Genomic DNA, 23,833 nt, shown 5'->3' with positions numbered 1-23,833 from the left:
TGGCAAATAACAAAACTAATTCCAATGAAACTGCAGCTTGTGAACCATTGGTAAGGTAACCAGGCAACAACAACAGACAAAACCCATTGATTGGATGTTTCGGGTTCGTAACACGTGTGATCTCCTGGAATCGTGTTTCCCAATTACAGGTCTACTTCAAATACTGGATGCACCTTTAACGTGATGTTACGGTGCCTGGGTGTGTATTAATCTTGCACATTTTTGTAAGAATCAGTCAATTAGCTTGCTGTTGTAGTTACGGTTCAAACTTAATAAACGTGACCTGAAGTTGAATCACCCTGAACATACAGGGATCTTCAGAAACACTTGTGCTGGGATGAGCATGGGTTTGTCATGTTTGAAGATTCCTGCAGCGAGAATGACCAGTAAGCATGCCTGTGTGTTTGGGTCCCTTCTCGCAGTGCTCTGTGGGATAACTCCTTAAAATCAACATCGTATCCATGGTGGGGAGGAAAGTTTGAGAAAGAATTGAGCCACTTGTCATACTGTAGCACTGCTTCATAGATTAGGCAAGAATACTGGGACACAAACACGTTTTTATTGCAGAAACAAAAAGCTTAGGGTGCAATGAGTCTTTCAATAAATCATTAGTTAAATGCATTCAAAACACCATTGAAAGTGTAACTTACAGGACTCAAATTTCAAATCATTCAATATCATTTTACACTTCATAATGCACAATGATATAGGAACACACCTCTGCCATCATTGTTAACGCTAGTATCTAATCATTACATTATTAAAATAGAACATGTGTGAATTTATATATTATACAGAGACTTGTCACAGGTCACTACAGATCTACTTGTGAGCTCCTCTGTACTGCAGCACAGGAGACTGAGAAAGCTGTGTTTGCAGTTTGTAGTAAGGTAAGACTACTCTTATAAAAATCCAAACCATTTTCACCACAAAGATGTGCTTTTTGAATATCGAAAGATCAGTCTTTTAAACTTGTTTTCAATAGTAGGTGTTATTAAACTACTGCCAGTGGAGATAAGGCAGTTATTCGGATCCACACTTCCTGAATCAAACGCTAGCCCTCTTCAGCAAACAAGGCGACAAATAATCTTATTGCTAACTTCATACAAAAAGCCCTTTTAGTACTGCACAAGTAAACACCATTTAAAACCCCGAATTGCATTTGATTTCCCCCCAAACTCTACAAAACACAACAGTATGGCTTGAGGTGACACACCACATTGAAATAAATGTATTTTATAGAAATCTTCCACAGTATATTGGTATTTGTACTGGCCCTCTTGTTAAGATTCTTATAAGATGAATTACAGAAGTAAATGCTTCTGAGGGAAAGCAGCACTATTCTCTAACTGAAACAGAAGGAACACAGTAAGCATATCGTTTCACATACCTTGTAGCATTCATACAGGCATAACTAACACAGTGTAAGCAAGTTTCTTAATGAATCAAATCTTTACAAGTCATTTCTGTTATTGCTCAGTGCATTGTGTGTGCAGTAAGGTGAAGCCACCACATTTTGTTTAGTTTTAAAACAAGTTATTTGAATTATTTCTAAAATACCACTGCATTTTAAAAAAGTGTCTGCTGAACCAACGAGGTTGAGGTTTGTCGCTAGTTCATCCGCACAGTAGTCACTGAGTAAGGATTTTATCCCAGGATTACCCTGATCTCTCAAACAGTATCTAGAGAGACGCTGAACACAGAGAGCTCTACTCTAAAATCTGCAGCAGGTGTTCTTGTTAAATCATTTTTTGTCAAACATGCAATTATTATTCTTAAAGTGCAACTTTATAGTTGAGCACATCGATAGATAAACATGTTTTACCGTACGTACGCAAACCAGAATCACAGCACAGGGATCGCAAGTAAGTTAGTATCTACAGCAAATAAGCAAAGTGAGAATCGCTATGACTTTTTAATTCTGCCCAGTGATTTGAGTTCAAGTGCGTGTATTGTTCTCAATACCTGCTCCAGGGTCACTGGAGGACACTGTTCTTCTCTTGTTAGCAGCCCTTTCGCTGTATGGCTCATGTTGCACTCGCTCCCCTCCTCTGCGCGTTCGCGCAGCACTATCTGGAGATGAGGGAGCTGCTCTGTGATTGGCTGGAAGACGTGGTGCTCACACTGAGCTGCGAGAATCCACTGTGACACGATTCGAGACTCGTCATCGACCCCCTAAAAGAGAACAGCAACGACGGGCATTAAAACAAAACAGCCTGCCCACTGAGCTAATACAACTCTCACAGACAAAACAGCCTGCCCACTGAGCTAATACAACTCTCACAGACAAAACAGCCTGCCCAGCCTGCCCACTGAGCTAATACAACTCTCACTGAGACAAAACAGCCTGCCCAGCCTGCCCACTGAGCTAATACAACTCTCACTGAGACAAAAAAGCCTGCCCAGCCTGCCCACTGCCCACTGAGCTAATACAACTCTCACTGAGACAAAACAGCCTGCCCACTGAGCTAAAACTCCCTCACTGAATGGCAGCCCTTTGTACCAGGTTAGAAGCCCCACCAGCCTGCTGCACTTGCCCTTGTTAAAAGGCGTGACAGACTCAAGGGCTCTTAGCCAGCACTGCACGAGCAGCCCTGTATGTTTCACTGCACAGAAGAGCAGGAAGCCGTGTATGAACGCTACCTGAAGTCTTGGGATGCCAGCACCTCGGTGTAGTACATGACTTTGCACTTGTGAGAGGAGACCTGCAAGGTGGCGAGCATGTCGTCCACACGGGGCAGCGCTGTGGCTGTGCAGGACGGAGGCCCCTTCATCTTCCACTGCAGGATGTAGAAGCCAGGCCAGCGCGTGATGTGAGAGCCCTAGCAGGGACACGAGAGAACTGGGGTTACATCCATGCGGGCGTGATGAGAGAGAACTGGGGTTACAGCCATGCGGGGGTGATGAGAGAGAACTGGGGTTAAAGCCATGCGGGCGTGATGAGAGAGAACTGGGGTTACAGCCATGCGGGCGTGATGAGAGAGAACTGGGGTTACAGCCATGCGGGGGTGATGAGAGAGAACTGGGGTTACAGCCATGCGGGGGTGATGAGAGAGAACTGGGGTTACAGCCATGCGGGGGTGATGAGAGAGAACTGGGGTTACAGCCATGCAGTCAGTACAGTTCATGCCATCTCGTCAAAGAGTTGCAAAAACCACTCAGATCAGTATTCAGGAGTCGGAGCAATTCCTGTTAACTTGAATTACAATCCCAGCCTAAAAGCAAAAGTGTTTTCAGTTGATTTATACCACCATATACTCCACCATGCACTCCTCACCTGAATGCTGTCCCCCTCCCTGCACATGCACTCCTCACCTGAATGCTGTCCCCCTCCCTGCACGTGAGAGGGGACTCCACCATGCTGTAATCCGCCCCCAGCACCCAGCTCCTCTCGATCAGCTGCACGTTGTTTCCTCCGGGGGGCAGCACTGCGGGGTCCTTCCTCGGGGTCTGGGGCGAGAGCTTCGAGTGGAATATGTTAAACACCACGTCGCCTTTCAGGATGTCAAAGTCCCAGGTGATCACCGAGCAGCCTTCTAGAATTTCAAGAACAATCTAGAACCAGACAAGAGGAACAGAGGTCAGAATTATTCTAAACGAAATCTAAATATACGATACTATGACAACGGAATCTAAATATACGATAATATGACAACAAGTTAAAGCAGCCGCACCAAGGACCCTCCGTCCGGTGCATGCTAAATGCAGCCAGTGTGGAGCCAACCCTACATACTGTGTGTATAAATATAGATATATATCTATATCTATATCTATATCTATCTCATTTGGATTGTTTTTATTGTTGTGTTTTTCAGTACGGTTTACTCAAGGCTCTCTTTGTGCTAGTGCTGCACTATTGAGATGTACCTGTGCTGGCTCTGTGTGCACAAAGTGAATAAACTAACATTAAGAAACAATGGAGACCTCAGAGAAGTGAGCTCTGTTGCAGACAGTGAGAAAGCAGGGGTTTGGGTCTCCCGATTACCTCGTGCGGCGCTCCCTTGAAGATGCTTGCAGACTGGTAGATGGTCTCAGTCCAGAGTCTGATGTGATCAGGGTTCTCCAGCTCCTCCTCAGTCTGGTACAGAGACTTGGGCACCAGCCCTCCTTCCGGGACGTTACACTGTAAAGCAAAGAGCACCCGACCTGTTACAACAGGGGCTTGTTTTTATAAAATACAACAACCTCCAACCTGCTGTGAGTCTCCAGTCACCGCTGCAGACAGCTGTAGCTGCCATGTGGAATACAGCTTGGAAGAGGTTCAGATGAAGAGGACCACACATACTGTTTAATAAGTGTGCTTACCAGACACTCTCCTCCCAAGAAATCTGGAATCATCTCCTTGTCAATGTAGTCTACCAGCCCCCCTCCTCCCTGGTAGCTACTCCCGCTGTAGATGAGGAACTTCTGACGCGTGTTCTCATTTATAAAGGGGCTGACCTAAAAAATGAAAATAAAAAAAACACCATGTGACACTCAATCTGAAAGGATTCTTCCAGAACTATAGAGGCTGGTTTCAAAGTGAATTCTGTATATATCTGTGTATTTGTGACATGTTTAGGGATGCGTTAATAGGTGTACTTATTTCTTTGTTTTGTCTGGCCCGGTGCTGTGAGATGCTTTTTGTATGACAGCGCTATATGAATTTGATTGGATTATGCTTCACAGCTCTGTGTCGCTGGATCGCTCACCAGGGTCCAGAGCACGGGGAAGACGCGCGGCGCTCGGACAATCAGGAGCCGGCCCAGGGTCTCGGGGTAATTGGCTTCAACGACTTCAATAATCCGCAGGAGCGCTTTCACCCCCGGCCTCCACAGGTGCCTCATGTTTAACCCTTCCAGGTCCACCAAACATGTCCAAGACCTAGAGAGAGAGTGTCAGCCGATCAGCAAGCAATCACACCCACACACACAGACCCACACACACAGATAAACAAGCAATCACACACACACACAGATCAACAAGCAATCACACACACACACACACACAGAGATCAACAAGCAATCACACACACACACACAGACCCACACACACAGATAAACAAGCAATCACACACACACACAGATAAACAAGCAATCACACACACACACACACACACAGATAAACAAGCAATCACACCCACACACACAGACCCACACACACAGATAAACAAGCAATCACACACACACACAGATAAACAAGCAATCACACACACACACACACACACAGATAAACAAGCAATCACACCCACACACAGATCAACAAGCAATTACACCCACACACACACACAGAGATCAACAAGCAATCACACACACACACACACACAGATCAACAAGCAATCACACACACACACACACACACACAGATCAACAAGCAATCACACACACACACACAGATCAACAAGCAATCACACACACACACACACAGATCAACAAGCAATCACACACACAGATCAACAAGCAATCACACACACAGATCAACAAGCAATCACACACACACACAGATCAACAACCAATCACACCCACACACACAGATCAACAAGCAATCACACCCACACACACAGACCCACACACACAGATAAACAAGCAATCACACACACACACAGATCAACAAGCAATCACACACACACACACACACAGAGATCAACAAGCAATCACACACACACACACACACACAGATCAACAAGCAATCACACACACACACAGATCAACAAGCAATCACACACACACCCACACACACAGATAAACAAGCAATTACACCCACACACAGATCAACAAGCAATTACACACACACAGATCAACAAGCAATCACACACACACAGATCAACAAGCAATCACACACACACACACACACACAGATCAACAAGCAATCACACACACACACACACACACAGATCAACAAGCAATCACACACACACACAGATCAACAAGCAATCACACACACACCCACACACACAGATAAACAAGCAATTACACCCACACACAGATCAACAAGCAATTACACACACACAGATCAACAAGCAATCACACACACACAGATCAACAAGCAATCACACACACACACTCACACCTGACCAGTTTTCTGCACTCCTTTTGAAACTTTAAGGAACACTGTACTGTGTGCAAAGAAATACCATCGATTAGTCTGAATACCAAGCAGTGCCCATTCCCAATTCACAAAGGGTATTCTTGTATTTGTTACCACATCATGCACTGTGTACTGTACACCGTTCCCTGAACAAACCACATGTCGGGATTTGGTACTAACGTGATCGGTCGACCAAATATCTTCGTATTTTCCTCACATCTTTTCTGTCCCTCTTCATTGATCGATAAAACCTAAAAAAAGCAACAACACACACACACACAAATAAGAGAATTTCAATCTCACAAAACTAATAAAATAAAAAGGAGATTAAACATTAAACAAATAAAAAATAAACATTTCTTCTGCACTGTTCCATTAAATAAATGCTGGTGAACTTATGTTCAGATGACACATTAACTCATGAAATGATATTAATCATGAAACAACTCCGACTGAATCAAATAATTGAATGAAGAGAAGTCGTGAGTTAGGGTCACGCCACGTTCACTGTTAACCCTTTATCATCCAGTGAAGCCACCCCCCCCCCCCCCCCCAGTACAGCCATGACGTTCCAGACAGACTCTGCTAGCTTTCCCCACTGCACTACTTATTCACTCATGGATTTGTTGTAAACACGTACATGTCTCAGCAGCGCCTCTTCTCCCAAAGCTTTTACCAACCCTTTGGTGTCCATCTGTCCGAGGCGCAGGATGTACAGCGGGCGCCCGTCCCGGTCGTGGAAGTGCCAGCCTCCCCCGTAGTGCTCCTCCAGGAAGCTGGGCGGCCGCCACATCTCCAGGATGTAGTCCACCTGGTACTGCTTGCGCCACGTGAGCGACTGGCACAGCATCTCCCGCGCCTTGTCCATGTTGAAGTCCCGGGCACGCAGGAAGCGCAGGATGTGCTCGTCTTTAGGGATCTGAGAGACAGCAGGAGAACCGAATCAACATGGAACAAGACCCAAGGCAAACCGAGGAGCCCATTCAGAAACACATGGGAGCTGTGAGCGACAGCAGTGTTCTCTCATGCTGCTGGCATCGTTACATTTTAAACATGTGGTGAACCGCTGCTAAAGGTACCTGATCATGCAAATTAAATGTCAAAAGAAATAAGAAATGATCACAATTCATGAAGCTAGAAGGGGCTTGTTCGTCTCTACCAATTAGCTTTATACTTATTTTAGGCTAATCTTCAATTGTTTAAATCTGTTATCATGCAGACTATTACACACGCCATTCATCAACACCAAAGTATTCAAATGTTATTGAAAGCTTTTTTTTGTTTATTTGATTCAGTAAAATAAATTCTAGTGCTATGACTAATACCAATGAGCAATGGTCACTAAATATACAGCGTTAAAGAAAACAAAGGAATATGCAAAGGACTAGTTCTCCTTCCTTGTGCAATCTGCTGTCTTAGTCGTAGTTTTGCTTTCCAATGAATGCGTGTTGCTGGAGCCTCTGTTTCTATGACAGCAGATGCTGGCTGGAAGGATCCAGGAGCTGCTCTGCAGCAGTACAGCCTGCAGTGTCTGCAGTGATCCAGGAGCTGCTCTGCAGCAGTACAGCCTGCAGTGTCTGCAGTGATCCAGGAGCTGCTCTGCAGCAGTACAGCCTGCAGTGTCTGCAGTGATCCAGGAGCTGCTCTGCAGCAGTACAGCCTGCAGTGTCTGTAGTGATCCCAGAGCTGCTCTGCAGCAGTACAGCCTGCAGTGTCTGCAGTGATCCAGGAGCTGCTCTGCAGCAGTACAGCCTGCAGTGTCTGCAGTGATCCAGGAGCTGCTCTGCAGCAGTACAGCCTGCAGTGTCTGTAGTGATCCCAGAGCTGCTCTGCAGCAGTACAGCCTGCAGTGTCTATAGTGATCCAGGAGCTGCTCTGCAGCAGTACAGCCTGCAGTGTCTGCAGTGATCCAGGAGCTGCTCTGCAGCAGTACAGCCTGCAGTGTCTATAGTGATCCAGGAGCTGCTCTGCAGCAGTACAGCCTGCAGTGTCTATAGTGATCCAGGAGCTGCTCTGCAGCAGTACAGCCTGCAGTGTCTGCAGTGATCCAGGAGCTGCTCTGCAGCAGTACAGCCTGCAGTGTCTGCAGTGATCCAGGAGCTGCTCTGCAGCAGTACAGCCTGCAGTGTCTGTAGTGATCCAGGAGCTGCTCTGCAGCAGTACAGCCTGCAGTGTCTATAGTGATCCCAGAGCTGCTCTGCAGCAGTACAGCCTGCAGTGTCTGCAGTGATCCAGGAGCTGCTCTGCAGCAGTACAGCCTGCAGTGTCTGTAGTGATCCCAGAGCTGCTCTGCAGCAGTACAGCCTGCAGTGTCTGCAGTGATCCAGGAGCTGCTCTGCAGCAGTACAGCCTGCAGTGTCTGCAGTGATCCAGGAGCTGCAGTGCAGCAGTACAGCCTGCAGTGTCTATAGTGATCCAGGAGCTGCTCTGCAGCAGTACAGCCTGCAGTGTCTGCAGTGATCCCAGAGCTGCTCTGCAGCAGTACAGCCTGCAGTGTCTATAGTGATCCAGGAGCTGCTCTGCAGCAGTACAGCCTGTAGTGTCTATAGTGATCCCGGAGCTCCAGACTCTTCTAGTTAAAGAGTCGTGCTCTCTCACTTTACAATGATGCAGAGTAATAAGAAGTGGAAGAAAAGACCCTTCAGATAATAAAAGTGCTGGCTTCTCACAAAACAATCTGTCTGCAATACAAAATAGAATGAAAAGCAGGTACTAGACTAGAGAGCAGCTTTCCTGTATTCTGAGAATAATAAAAAATGACTTCCCCGTCTGCTTCCTTCTTTAATTACAAAATTTCTAGCCACCAGAAATCAATCAAAACTGCTCTGAGCGCACGCTGCAGCTTCCCCCTCACAGCAGCACCATGCACGAAACACCACTCTTCATCGTCAGACCTGCTGTACACAGACCTACTTCAACATCCTGGTGTGTTAAACTTGTTACCCAGCATGCATTTCTTTTTACCTTTTCTGGTTTCCATTCACCAGCTTCTGACTACAGAAAAAGAGAATGATTTTCACACAGTTAAGCCTCTATTACCAATAATATGTATACGAAAACATTAAGTGTGTGTGTGTGTGTATATATATACATATATATATATATATATATATATATATATATATAGTTAAAATGTTGTTTAGTTTAATCATCTGCCCAGTCTTCAAATGTTTCTGTTGTAATACATAGCCCAGTTCTCACTCTTCTCAAAAGCAGTATTGACATTAAACCCAGAAGGACAATACATCTCCTGCTCAGCACATAACTATACAGACATCTACAGCACAGTATAACCCACCTCACATTATACAGCACAGTACAACCCACCTCACATTATACAGCACAGTATAACCCACCTCACATTATACAGCACAGTACAACCCACCTCACATTAGCAGACATTTGAACAAATAAATAAACTAATTAGAAGGCATTGGGCAAGTTTGCAAAGAAACAGCTTGCATTTTAAACAATAAAAGTATCCAGTGCTTGCATTGAGTCTCTGAGCAGAGCCTATACTGTGCTTGTGAAGAGTCTCTGAGCAGAGCCTATACTGTGCTTGCATTGAGTCTCTGAGCAGAGCCTATACTGTGCTTGCATTGAGTCTCTGAGCAGAGCCTATACTGTGCTTGTGAAGAGTCTCTGAGCAGAGCCTATACTGTGCTTGCATTGAGTCTCTGAGCAGAGCCTATACTGTGCTTGTGAAGAGTCTCTGAGCAGAGCCTATACTGTGCTTGCATTGAGTCTCTGAGCAGAGCCTATACTGTGCTTGTGAAGAGTCTCTGAGCAGAGCCTATACTGTGCTTGTGAAGAGTCTCTGAGCAGAGCCTATACTGAGCTTGCATTGAGTCTCTGAGCAGAGCCTATACTGTGCTTGTGGAAGCAGCCCGAGTGGCTCACCTTTCCTTTGTGTGTTTCCTGCAGCCAGCGTCTCAGCTGGATCAGACCGCTCTCCTGCATCGGGGTCAGCTGGCCCAGGTACCTCTCAATGTAATCTGCATGCAACTTGTCTGCTAGAGGAAACAAAGACATCATCTTTTATACAGAACCCTGACGGAAAATAAATAAATAAAAGAAATCGAATCAGTTAAACACCAGAACGCTGTATTTAAATTCTCAAATAAACTTCTAAATAATGATGTTAACTGTGTCCATTTCACCTTTCAATAATAGCATTGCAAACTGTATTTTTCGGTGTTAGTTTCACTTCTGTTGAATACACTGCCCTTTGAACTGGACTGTACACTTCAGTCAGTGTCACCATATCACAAAGTTCAGATGGGATTGAAGAGAGAGAGAGAGAGAGAGAGAGAGAGAGAGAGAGAGAGAGAGAGAGGGAGAGAGGGAGAGAGAGAGAGAGGGAGAGAGGGAGAGAGGGAGAGAGGGAGAGAGAGAGAACTGGCTGCATTCGTCCCCTCGGATCCAGTGGGTCTTACTGTACTGTATGTCAATTAGAAACTCCAGAATGTCACTGAACCCATGCCTCCTCAGCACAGCCCTGTACAAGTCCAGCCACACACTAAACCTTTTTATAAAAAAAGCAGCAGGCTGACTCCAGTTACCAGCAGCTTTCAAGAGAACAGCTGTCCTCCTCTGTTTGGATGCCAGGCTGTGAAAATCGGTGAGCGTCAGGCTTCAGAGCGAGAGATTGCTTCGAGACTCAAACAGGGGTAGTGACGTATGTCTGCTCATTAATATGAAAATAAGGAAGTGCACAGACTTAAATCCCAGCTTTGCTTTCAATTTCAGATACAGTCCACTAGAGGGCAGCATAACCAAAGAAGTTGAAAGGCTCCATTCTACCCACACCTGCGGTGGTGCTGCGTTTACATTGTGGGATTCATCACAGATCTGAGGTGCACTGCGTATACACTGTGGGATTCATCACAGATCTGCAGTGTGATGTGTATACATTGTGGGATTCATCACAGATCTGCAGTGTGATGTGTATACACTGTGGGATTCATCACAGATCTGCAGTGTGATGTGTATACATTGTGGGATTCATCACAGATCTGCAGTGTGATGTGTATACATTGTGGGATTCATCACAGATCTGCAGTGTGATGTGTATACACTGTGGGATTCATCACAGATCTGCAGTGTGATGTGTATACACTGTGGGATTCATCACAGATCTGCAGTGTGATGTGTATACATTGTGGGATTCATCACAGATCTGAGGTGCGCTGTGTATACACTGTGGGATTCATCACAGATCTGCGGTGCGCTGCGTTTACATTGTGGGATTCATCACAGATCTGCGGTGCGCTGCGTTTACATTGTGGGATTCATCACAGATCTGGGGTGCGCTGCGTTTACATTGTGGGATTCATCACAGATCTGAGGTGCGCTGCGTTTACATTGTGGGATTCATCACAGATCTGAGGTGTGCTGCGTTTACATTGTGGGATTCATCACAGATCTGCGGTGTGATGTGTATACATTGTGGGATTCATCACAGATCTGCGGTGTGATGTGTATACATTGTGGGATTCATCACAGATCTGCAGTGTGATGTGTATACATTGTGGGATTCATCACAGATCTGCGGTGTGTTGCATATACTTTGTGGGATTCATCACAGATCTGCGGTGTGATGTGTATACATTGTGGGATTCATCACAGATCTGCGGTGTGTTGCATATACTTTGTGGGATTCATCACAGATCTGCAGTGTGATGTGTATACATTGTGGGATTCATCACAGATCTGAGGTGCGCTGCGTTTACATTGTGGGATTCATCACAGATCTGCGGTGTGTTGTGTATACATTGTGGGATTCATCACAGATCTGAGGTGCGCTGCGCTTACATTGTGGGATTCATCACAGATCTGCGGTGTGATGCGTTTACATTGTGGGATTCATCACAGATCTGCAGTGTGATGTGTATACATTGTGGGATTCATCACAGATCTGAGGTGCGCTGCGTATACACTGTGGGATTCATCACAGATCTGCGGTGTGTTGCATATACATTGTGGGATTCATCACAGATCTGCGGTGTGATGTGTATACATTGTGGGATTCATCACAGATCTGCGGTGTGTTGCATATACATTGTGGGATTCATCACAGATCTGCGGTGTGATGTGTATACATTGTGGGATTCATCACAGATCTGCAGTGTGATGTGTATACATTGTGGGATTCATCACAGATCTGAGGTGCGCTGCGTATACACTGTGGGATTCATCACAGATCTGCGGTGTGATGTGTATACATTGTGGGATTCATCACAGATCTGGGGTGCGCTGCGTTTACATTGTGGGATTCATCACAGATCTGCGGTGTGTTGCATATACATTGTGGGATTCATCACAGATCTGCGGTGTGATGTGTATACTTTGTGGGATTCATCACAGATCTGCAGTGTGATGTGTATACATTGTGGGATTCATCACAGATCTGTGGTGTGTTGCATATACATTGTGGGATTCATCACAGATCTGCGGTGTGTTGCATATACTTTGTGGGATTTATCACAGATCTGAGGTGCGCTGTGTATACACTGTGGGATTCATCACAGATCTGCAGTGTGATGCGTATACATTGTGGGATTCATCACAGATCTGAGGTGCGCTGCGTTTACATTGTGGGATTCATCACAGATCTGAGGTGCGCTGCGTTTACATTGTGGGATTCATCACAGATCTGGGGTGCGCTGCGTTTACATTGTGGGATTCATCACAGATCTGAGGTGCGCTGCGTATACGTTGTGGGATTCATCACAGATCTGCGGTGTGTTGCATATACATTGTGGGATTCATCACAGATCTGCGGTGTGTTGCATATACATTGTGGGATTCATCACAGATCTGCGGTGTGTTGCATATACTTTGCGGGATTCATCACAGAGCACTCACCGTCGGGTGCAGTCGGCTCTGTGCTGCTGGGTTCCAACACCTCCAGCTCCGCCCGGGACTCTGGGAGAGGGGCGGGGCGGGGCAGGGTGGGTGAAGCCAGGATTCTCTTCTCCGGGGGGCGCCAGCGGGGAATCACAGCCACACCCTCCGCTCTCAGCTCATTCAGATAATACTCGATCACTTCTTTACCCTACAGACAAGACACCAAGCCAAACAGCAGCTTATGAGAGGAGTGAAGTGACAGTGGAGGTCCAGGCCTGTCAGCATGCTGTCCTCAACACGTGAAAGGCAGAGCACTGCATTAGCAGATTTACAACAATCACACCGCCCACATTAATGACAGCCTGATCGCCTGCTGCCTGAGGGAATCCGTGAAGCTAATGGCTTCTTGGAACAGGCCTGCAATAATTACAATGGAGGAATAAAGTTTTTTTACCAGGGTAATTACTGCAATGGCATGTCCGCTGAAAGGAACAGCAGGTTTTTCAAATGCTGTCACTCATACCCTGGTAATCAGAGTGCGAATTCAAAAAGGGTCTCTCTGACAGTGAGGAACAGCATCTGATTCCCTGCGTTTCAAATACAAATACTTTCAGATTGTGTGAAATCTTGCGTTTATTCTGGATCGTTTACCCGCTTGATGTTGGCAGTGTACTGTTTCATTGCAATCTTCTCCACAGTGTTCTCGAAGCCAAAGAAGGATTTGATATCCAAGGAGGCGGACTGCTCAAAACAGGTCCAGTCTTCGTTTTCAGGGTGGACCTGTGGGAGGGTAAGAATAAACAGAACCTCACTGGCTCGTCACCCCTGGTGAAGCGCATGAAGTAACAGAACCTCACTGATCAGAGGCTGTACTCACACTGCAGATCCGAGGCTGTACTCACACTGCAGATCAGAGGCTGTACTCACTCTGCAGATCAGAGGCTGTACTCACTCTGCAGATCAGAGGCTGTACTCGCACTGTAACTGCAGGTCAGAGGCTGTACTCACATTGCAGATCAGAGGCTGTACTCGCACTGCAGATCAGGGGCTGTACTCGCACTGTAACTGCAGGTCAGAGGCTGTACTCACATTGCAGATCAGAGGCTGTACTCACACTGCAGATCAGAGGCTGTACTCACACTGTAACTGCAGGTCAGAGGCTGTACTCACATTGCAGATCAGAGGCTGTACTCACACTGCAGATCAGAGGCTGTACTCACACTGTAACTGCAGGTCAGAGGCTGTACTCACATTGCAGATCAGAGGCTGTACTCGCACTGCAGATCAGAGGCTGTACTCACACTGTAACTGCAGGTCAGAGGCTGTACTCACATTGCAGATCAGAGGCTGTACTCGCACTGCAGATCAGAGGCTGTACTCACACTGTAACTGCAGGTCAGAGGCTGTACTCACATTGCAGATCAGAGGCTGTACTCACACTGCAGATCAGAGGCTGTACTCACACTGTAACTGCAGATCAGAGGCTGTACTCACACTGTAACTGCAGGTCTCTTTGACGGTGACTCTGTTGGAAAAGGTTTCATTGTGTGCTTCGATGAGCAGTGTCCTCTCCATCCAGTTTAATGTGTTTTTCTGAATGAAGTAGACAAACTCCACACCTGCGATCTGCAGACTCAACAGAGAGAAAATGGTTCTGGTTACAGTGTGGAACCTGGCAGTGGGGAGCTCTCGCCCTCCATGTCCTGCGTAATAACACAGACAGCCAGGGCAGTGGTCAGGGCTGGGGCAGCTTTCAAACTCCCATCAATATTCACATCTTCTTTTACCTAGCTGGAAAAAACTGCAGCACTGCATTACAGTACAGAAATATCATAGTGTTGTAAAGCAGTTTCTGAAAATATACTACATTTAATAGTAAAAGTTCAGTGGAAATTCAAGGCAGTTATCTTGGTGCACAGTACTGCATGTTCATAAATCCCATAAAGCTTGGAGATCTATCATGTAGAACAGCTAAGCAGCTGCACAGCTCTCTGTGAGATATGGGAGTTTGAGACAAACAGGCTGGTGAATCTGACTTGCGCTGCCCCAGAATGGTTACTGTAGTACTGAATCTGTGAGAGAATGCAATTTCTCCTGGGAAAGCAATGTGGCACACACAGTCGATGCAGGTTTCCGCATGCTTCCACTGACTGCTGTAAATGATTGAGATCCCCAGTGTCTGTTCAGCTACCTAACCTGCCCCCCAAACATACTCTCTGGGGGCCCCAAATCAAGATCAGCAACTCAGCACAGCCAGGATTCAAAGCAGCGAGCTCCTGGAGGAATTACTCACCCTGCCTTTGCAAGATGAAATGCCTTTCCTGCTTTTAAAGCACCAGTCAGCACTAACAACACACAGCAAAGCAGAATTAATACAATCCTCTGGGTAGGGCTGACAGCATGACAAAGGCTACAGACTTGAAAGAAAAAGAATTGGGGCATTTCTGCCTATGTCAGCACGACATAACTAGCACAGAAGTTTCACAAAAAATTAGCAGTTTTCTTTTTTTCTTTCTTTTTGCTATCCAAAAAAAAAAAAAAAGAGAAAACCAGCAACACATTTAATACTAATACTGATACTAATTTAATCTACTTAATTAAAGTGACTTAAAAAGGTCAAGAAACGCCTTCAGATTATTTGAAGGGCCTGCAATGCTCACCTTTTTGAGGAGCCGGGGCGCATCCACATTGAGTTTGCAGCTCCTTTCCAGAACGTGGAGAGATCCGTCCACACTCCTGCTTTCACTGAGAATCTCGCTGCCCAGGAACACTGGGATCTGGGGGCAGGTCGGAAACCTCCTTTCATAGGCCTGGACAGAGCCAAAGAGAACGAGCGTGAGGACCCCACAGAAGAATAAACAACAGAGAATAAAATTAAGATAATTAATAGCCTAATATTCTTTTTTCAACTTAGCAGTTTTTTTTTTAAACAGTGAAAAACTGAAGCTGTGACAAAGCCAGACACCAGCATACATTTCATAGAAACTACGATGCATGACAGAAGCTGCAGCTCCAGCTACCCTTTGGAAAGGGATTTCAAGGCGATAGGACCCGAATGATCGTTATCACAGGCCCTCTTCTGGTATGCTGAACTTTAATCTGTCCAGGAAGGCGTTATGAGACAGCTGAGAATGGCCAGCCTCAAAGAATCATTGGGAAAGTACAGGTAGAGCTATTTTATTAAAAAAGACGTGTGCTTTAATACTGCATGACTGGTACAGGGCGAGGATGTGGTTTCAGGTTTCACATTCACATTAACGGATTTATTTATTTTAGATTTTTATTTAAAGCAGCTTAAAAGAATCCTGACTAATTTGTCCCTCAAAACAGAATGACTCATTTACATAAATCAGGAAGAACCTGGTGACCCGTGTCCCGTTTCAAAGTGACTAGCCAGCACCCCTGAGATAGAGCCTGTCACAGCACACTATTTATATATGTACAAGAGCGCTTTTCAGGTTATCCTCGCCTAGCATTGTTTTATGACAAGTCCAAGGTCAATTCTGTGTTGTCTGTGTACACATGCAGACTTTTCCAATACTATATTTACAGCAAAAACAAAAATAACAGCTCACGGCAAGCAGAGAAGACAGAACGCGTGAGCGCAGTAAAGAACGCTTCCTCCTGGACCGGATATTCCTGCAGGGCAGCGCTGGCACAGAACCACCACTGGAAGAAGCACCACTTCACTGAATTCATTTCAAGACACGGAGTCCGACTGCCAGCTGAGGCACTGGCCTCTCCCTCTCCTCGCTCTTGAACCCTGGGCTAGGTGGTGATATTCTTTCACAGCAAGCTCCATACGTTCCTGGAGTGCTCTCTTGGATTATAACAATACACGGCAGAGTCATTTCTCTTCGTTCAGTTGAGTGCTCTATGTAAAGAGACTGCTGCGTTACTGCAGGGCTGCTCTGTGATTCTGCCAGTGTTGGGGGGCGCTCCGGAACAGGCAGACTGGATTCTGGGATGTGTCAAGAAAATGTTTCTGCCATTAGCATATAAAAAAAAAAAGAAACAAAAAATTCGGAAAGATTCTTGAGTAGAGGCTAGGAGGGCTTCTGTTTGTTCTGTTCTGCTTTTCTTTGACTTTCCCTTCAAGATCCTTGCTGCAGCTGCACAGCGGAAGGTCTTGCTCTGATCTGAACAGCAGTGCAGTGCAGTGAGCCCTCATGCCATCATGACTCTCTCTACCTCCACATTAATAATAGTAACCCTGCCAGCGATTAAAGTGAGGATCAGTTCTGTGTGCTTTCCCATGATGACAGGCAGAGCGCAGACACATCGAGATCAGTAAGCAGAGCGGATACAGCACCCAGGCGGCCTCAGTCTTTGCATAATCAGGGGATCATCTCGCTTTAGACAAGTTAAAATGCACTGAAACGTTCTGTACAGCACCTCACAGCTAGTCAGACGCAGCTACAACTAGCATTGCGATGTTACTACAGGATTCCTCATTGTCAGCATGTCACACGTACAGCTGCAGGAGACATGTTAAATCAGGAGCAAGTGCAACTTGATCTTCATCTTGCTCTATACGTGACACAAGATAGACACCCGGGTCTATAGAAAGCTATCCAGTCACTGGATCTCCAAGTTGTATGTTGCCCCTAGCTTGAATTAGCCCTGTCTCCTGCAGAACACACTGTTCCAACCTCTGCAAATATCAATAAACACAGACACTGAAGTGCTATTTGAAGAAGAAATCCTTCCATTTCCTGGTATTTCCACTGACAGAACAGTGCGCATGACTGACTTACTGTTTCTATGGTTAGGTTTCCTGAATATAATTGTGTCTTGTCTTCTCTGAAATGTAAGGTTTGAGAAGCATGATGAGAGGGGAAGCTCAGGCGGACAAGATCTCACAGTCTGGAGTTATTACAAGGTTAATGCAGCTTCCCATTTAAGTGAAAGTCCTTCTCACAGTAACAGCTGTGAGCGCGCATGACTCTTAAAAGCAGCCTGCAATAACAGCAGTCATTTCTACGTTTATATTCCGCTCCAGACAGCTGCCATTTCTGAGAAGAGCCCCTCTGAGGGGCAGAGAAGGTTAAACATATTCGGCATTGCTCAGATCACAGTACAGCACAGGAAATAGTTAGCTCCCCAAAATAGAACCAAAGAAACAAGCACTGAGTGAGGGAAGGTCTGGCATGCAAACAGTGTCTGTGCCGACTGTAGATACAGCACACAGGTCCTAACAGTCTCGTCCACGCAAGGACCACCAGTGTTAACTGCTGGATAAGAATTAGTACAGCAGACTCAGAATGACAAAGGAGCGCTCCACCCATTAATGACAAAGGAGCGCTCCACCCATTAATGACAAAGGAGCGCTCCACCCATTAATGACAAAGGAGCGCTCCACCCATTAATGACAAAGGAGCGCTCCACCCATTAATGACAAAGGAGCGCTCCACCCATTCACCTTCTCAGCTTGCACCCCAGAGCGCCTGGGCCTTGTTATCTGGAAGAGGAGGAGGCGGAGGAGGAAGAGGGGAGGCGGAGGGGCAGCACGAACGACAGGGCTGCAATTAGTTATATCCAGAAACCTGAGGAGAGGTGGAGAACAATACTGTGCAGGCTGCAATATTAAAGACCTAAATCAAGTGAACTTGAAACAGACCAGAATCAGATGATTTGCCTGAGCAAGGAGGTCTCAACCTGAAGAAACAGCACCTCCACATCAAGCAATGCTCACAATGTAACCTGAAGAAACAGCACCTCCACATCAAGCAATGCTCACAATGTAACCTGAAGAAACAGCACCTCCACATCAAGCAATGCTCACAATGTAACCTGAAGAAACAGCACCTTCACATCAAGCAATGCTCACAATGTAACCTGAAGAAACAGCTCCCCCACATCAAGCAATGAATGCCAACTATTGCATATATAGAATAAGGAGACTTACCGCCATGACCATTTCAAAGGGGTACTTGTGGACCCGGACCGGTGACTGGTACTTCTGGACCATTTTCACTCTGCAATTTCAAAGCACTCAAACAATGAATAGGTAGACATTCTTAGACAGGACTCCCAAACAGTACCATTAACAAACCCATAACAACCCTGCCACCAATACTACTGCAAATACCCAGCATCACTGCAAATACCCAGCATCACTGCAAATACCCAGCATCACTGCAAATACCCAGCATCACTGCAAATACCCAGCATCACTGTCTTACATTCTCCAAGTTAAATCTAGAAACTTTGGAGATCAGAACAAAACATGGCAAATGCAGATCAGCAAGTTTTCTCTTCATATGTATAAAACACCCAATAGAGTGAAATGTCTAAAGAGCCAGTTTTCTCAGCTGATTAAACCCTAAAGCACAGCAATGCTTGTAAGCAAAACCCCTCCTGAACAGAACAAAACTTCCAACCAAAGTGACAGCGCTGCAGAATACAAAAACCAGTGAAGCAGCGTGACACTCTCACTCTCACACACAAAGAACTGGGGACAGGAAAGAAATGTGCTGTGTTCTGCAAATCCCTTTTCAGAGCAAAATGTACACACACACACACGCAGACACACACGCAGACACACACACACACAGACACACACACACACTATTGTATGCAAGTAATTTGAGTGCACATTTTAAACGGTATTCATCTAATGCATAAATGTGTTGGCCAAAGAATTGGAATATGCGTTAAACCATTCTGTGTGTGTGTGTGTGTATATATATATATATATATATATATATATATATATATATATATATATATATATATATATATATAGATAGATAGATATTTGTGTGCACGGGCTAGTCCTTCTAGACCAGATGCTAATCAGTGCAAAATTCAAACAAGAACACGAAGTTTAGCTTGAATATGAATTGTTTACGTGACTCACCACGCTTGTGAAGGAGTCTCCAGCACACCTCTGGTCTTGGGTCTGGTGTTTACGTGACTCACCGCGCTTGTGAAGGAGTCTCCAGCACACCTCTGGTCCTGGGTCTGGTGTTTACGTGACTCACCGCGCTTGTGAAGGAGTCTCCAGCACACCTCTGGTCTTGGGTCTGGTGTTTACGTGACTCACCGCGCTTGTGAAGGAGTCTCCAGCACACCTCTGGTCTTGGGTCTGGTGTTTACGTGACTCACCACGCTTGTGAAGGAGTCTCCAGCACACCTCTGGTCTTGGGTCTGGTGTTTACGTGATTCACCGCGCTTGTGAAGGAGTCTCCAGCACACCTCTGGTCTTGGGTCTGGTGTTTACGTGACTCACCGCGCTTGTGAAGGAGTCTCCAGCACACCTCTGGTCTTGGGTCTGGTGTTTACGTGACTCACCGCGCTTGTGAAGGAGTCTCCAGCACACCTCTGGTCTTGGGTCTGGTGTTTACGTGACTCACCACGCTTGTGAAGGAGTCTCCAGCACACCTCTGGTCTTGGGTCTGGTGTTTACGTGATTCACCGCGCTTGTGAAGGAGTCTCCAGCACACCTCTGGTCTTGGGTCTGGTGTTTACGTGATTCACCGCGCTTGTGAAGGAGTCTCCAGCACACCTCTGGTCTTGGGTCTGGTGTTTACGTGACTCACCGCGCTTGTGAAGGAGTCTCCAGCACACCTCTGGTCTTGGGTCTGGTGTTTACGTGATTCACCGCGCTTGTGAAGGAGTCTCCAGCACACCTCTGCATCAGCTTCTCTTGGTGGAGAGTGTCTGGATATCTGGAGTTTTCACCGCTGCCGATTCTCACTGTATTAGAGAAAGCCATTGTTAACCCTTACTGGACAGAACCGGTCTGAGTTCTTCTCTTCACCACCACATAAATATCAAATTGCCAAAAAACTATCACTGGACTATATTACTCAGCCATTTGTTGAAAATAATACAATCCTACCAATTTAGTTGTGTTCCACAGTAAAAATAAATCAAACATCTGTGCAGGAAAGCATCGAATAAAATACAAAGGGTGTCAACCTACAATTGTCCCAAGATGGGTAACCTTTCTCAGGGTCTGCGAGGGACGCATCAGTTCAATGGTTAATGCAACCCCTTTGACACTAATGCACAGCTCCGAAGTTGCGCAGTGCCTCTGCCTCTCAATAGTGCTCAAGAGCTTGCCTTAAGTCTTCCACAAGCCCGGATTGCGTGCAGCTGGGTATTCATGGATCTAGTGAGGGGCTAAAGTTACAAGTGTGAACCACAGCGCTGTACCCAGACAGGACCGGACCACGGCGCTCCGGGGTCTTCAGTACAGACTGGAACGCACACGCGTTCAGTAAATATAGGGAGCAGGGAGAGAGGGGTGGAGTTTGACAAGCCTATACATTTCAGATAGGCAAAGCACCGTTATTATTAATGTAATATAGTTAATATATAAACAGTTGTTTCCCAGGCATACATCTGCAAATGCACTGTTTCTAAACTTTGTGGGTTAATTTTCCAAATCTCTTAGTACTTCGACGGTACGGTCTGTTCTCTAAATGAGATATACCGCATCCCCAGCTGCCCTACATAAGGATTTCACAGAGTAATGATCATAAACTGCCTGTTTCTTACACAGATGTATATGTGTAATAAAACGTACCTTACAGCTTGCGCATCCAGCGACCTCGTTCATTCAGACGTTTCTATATATATATATTCTTGAATGTGGAATGCGCTTATTGTTGACAATTAAAGCAACGTCATTCTTTGATGATGTCTGATAAATCCGTTCTGTTTCATTTTTTTTTTATGTGTAAATTATTTGGTCTGGTGCGCCCTTGACATCATCTCTTGGAAGCCGGCTGCTAGTTTTAACCCCAGTAGTAAACACAGGCTACAGTCAAAAAACAGCCACTCTGTATATTGCAAATACAATTAGAAAGCAAATAACACTGTAGTTAAAAACGCGTTCCAATACTTCTTTATTAAACGGACAATATTCTTAAAAAAAACCAAATAAATAAAAAATCAGCCGCGTCTGCGATGAATGTTTTTCTCTGCGTGCCAGTTATTTTGAGAAAGCCAATCAACGCTCCTCTTTGTACAATTCACCGTTCGCTTGTCACCGTGGTACTCACTGTGATGTCATCACAAAATTACGCTTGCTGAAACGCAGCTGTGCACGCCCCTTGCCGGCCATGTGCATTGTACACAATGTTCTGTATACAAAATAGCACGCCTATTTAATCCAGAATTTCTGAATTCACTGTTAGACTGAAAAACTACAGAGGAAAATGTCTCATTTAAAAAAAAAAATTATTAGCAAAAATAAAAATTACCGGTACCTCGCAAAAATTACCGGTACCTCGGTATATATATATATATATATATATATATATATATATATATATATATATATATATATATATATATATATATATATATATATATATATATAGTATGTTGAGCTATGTAATATTGTAAGAATAAATAAATAAAGGATGGGATGGCATATAAACCCGTTTTTTTTTTTTTTTTTTTTAATGAAACAGATTGCACAATTAAGAGTTGCAGCTCACATTGAGAACAGTGATGGCTCCAGTTTGTAACACGCACGCACACACACGGAGAATGAGCATCACAGAACACTGGGGAATTGTTGGGCAGTGTCTGTAGATCCAGATGTGCCCTGCCTGTCGTGGGATTGGGAGAGGGCTGGGATCAGCATGAGGAAAAGAACAATCAGGGTCCTATCTGAACCCAGCTGAGCTGTGCACACACACACACACACACACGGACACACACACAGAGAGAGAGAGAGAGAGAGAGAGAGAGAGAGAGAGAGAGAGAGAGAGAGAGAGAGAGAGAGAGAGAGACACGCACACAAACACACAGACACACACACACAGAGTCACTGATAATGAGAGAGGAGACACACACACACACACACACACACACACACACAGACACACACACACTGACAGAGAGAGAGAGACACACATACACACAGACACACACACTGACACACACACACAGAGACACACAAACACACAGAGACAGACACACACAGAGTCACTGATAATGAGAGAGAGGACACACACACACAGATACAAACACACACAGTGTCACTGATAATGAGAGAGGAGACACACACACAGCACTAAACCTCCAAGACACTGCTCTTTGCATTCACAAAGTCTGAAATCCATACCCAAAAGCACACGCCCGGCCGGTACCCCTTCAGTTTAGAGCAGAGGGATTGTCCTACAGAGCTCACCCTGAAGGGCTTGAGTGTTGTGGCTCATGTGTCTGCCTCTGTTCTGTTTCTGTATGGTCAGGTGAAGCGGCCCTCATTCTCAGATTGGATGAAACAGGAAGAGGTGTGTGTAATGAGACCATCCTGATCCTCATCATCATCATCATCATCATCATCATCATCATCTTGACCTCGATAGAGACCCTGTGCAGCGCTCTGCAGAGGGCTGGGTCCCTTGTAGAGACCCTGTGCAGCGCTCTGCAGAGGGCTGGGTCCCTTGTAGAGACCCTGTGCAGCGCTCTGCAGAGGGCTGGGTCCCGTGTAGAGATCCTGTGCAGCGCTCTGCAGAGGGCTGGGTCCCGTGTAGAGATCCTGTGCTGCGCTCTGCAGAGGGTTGGGTCCCTTGTCGAGACCCTGTGCAGCGCTCTGCAGAGGGCTGGGTCCCTTGTAGAGACCCTGTGCTGCGCTCTGCAGAGGGCTGGGTCCCTTGTAGAGACCCTGTGCTGCGCTCTGCAGAGGGCTGGGTCCCTTGTAGAGACCCTGTGCAGCGCTCTGCAGAGGGCTGGGTCCCTTGTAGAGACCCTGTGCAGTGCTTGGCCCTTGCACTGAAACACACAGGAGAACAGTACTATACTGTTTGTGAATGTGAACTACTGCTACACTCTATACACTCCAGGGAGAATCAAAGATCCATTGTTAGTGAATTGGATCCTGTAAGAATGGGACTCATGCACTTATGAGTATTTTTCTCACATTCTGCAAATTCCAGAAATTTCCAAGGCTGAC

General features: G+C 45.8%; 1 protein-coding gene across 6 annotated transcripts; it reads right to left on the bottom strand.

The window, feature by feature from the left end:
- Nucleotides 1-545: 545 nt before the first annotated feature.
- LOC117973837 (SEC14-like protein 1) lies at nt 546-21,950 on the bottom strand. Of its 6 annotated transcripts, none has more exons than XM_058995691.1 (17): nt 21,452-21,950; nt 19,778-20,616; nt 18,824-18,893; nt 15,576-15,725; nt 14,410-14,541; nt 13,567-13,695; nt 12,934-13,123; nt 9,967-10,079; nt 9,031-9,060; nt 6,707-6,985; nt 6,247-6,317; nt 4,692-4,863; nt 4,306-4,440; nt 3,986-4,123; nt 3,316-3,555; nt 2,644-2,822; nt 546-2,175 (listed from the first exon to the last, which is right to left on the bottom strand). In XM_058995691.1, exons 3-17 carry the CDS (start codon nt 18,884-18,886, stop codon nt 2,070-2,072), a joined length of 2,127 nt encoding a protein of 708 aa, XP_058851674.1. In that variant the 5' UTR covers nt 18,887-18,893; nt 19,778-20,616; nt 21,452-21,950; the 3' UTR covers nt 546-2,069. The 6 variants fall into 6 exon arrangements, with proteins under 6 accessions (XP_058851674.1, XP_058851677.1, XP_058851675.1 ...); XM_058995694.1 differs by having other exon boundaries at nt 9,967-10,076; XM_058995692.1 differs by lacking the exon at nt 21,452-21,950 and adding an exon at nt 20,846-21,101.
- Nucleotides 21,951-23,833: the final 1,883 nt, after the last annotated feature.

This window comes from Acipenser ruthenus, chromosome 22, assembly GCF_902713425.1.
Source record: "Acipenser ruthenus chromosome 22, fAciRut3.2 maternal haplotype, whole genome shotgun sequence".
NCBI classification, from domain to species: domain Eukaryota; kingdom Metazoa; phylum Chordata; class Actinopteri; order Acipenseriformes; family Acipenseridae; genus Acipenser; species Acipenser ruthenus.
Note: the sequence above shows the minus strand (reverse complement) of the source record. Positions and strands in the feature narration are given on the sequence as shown.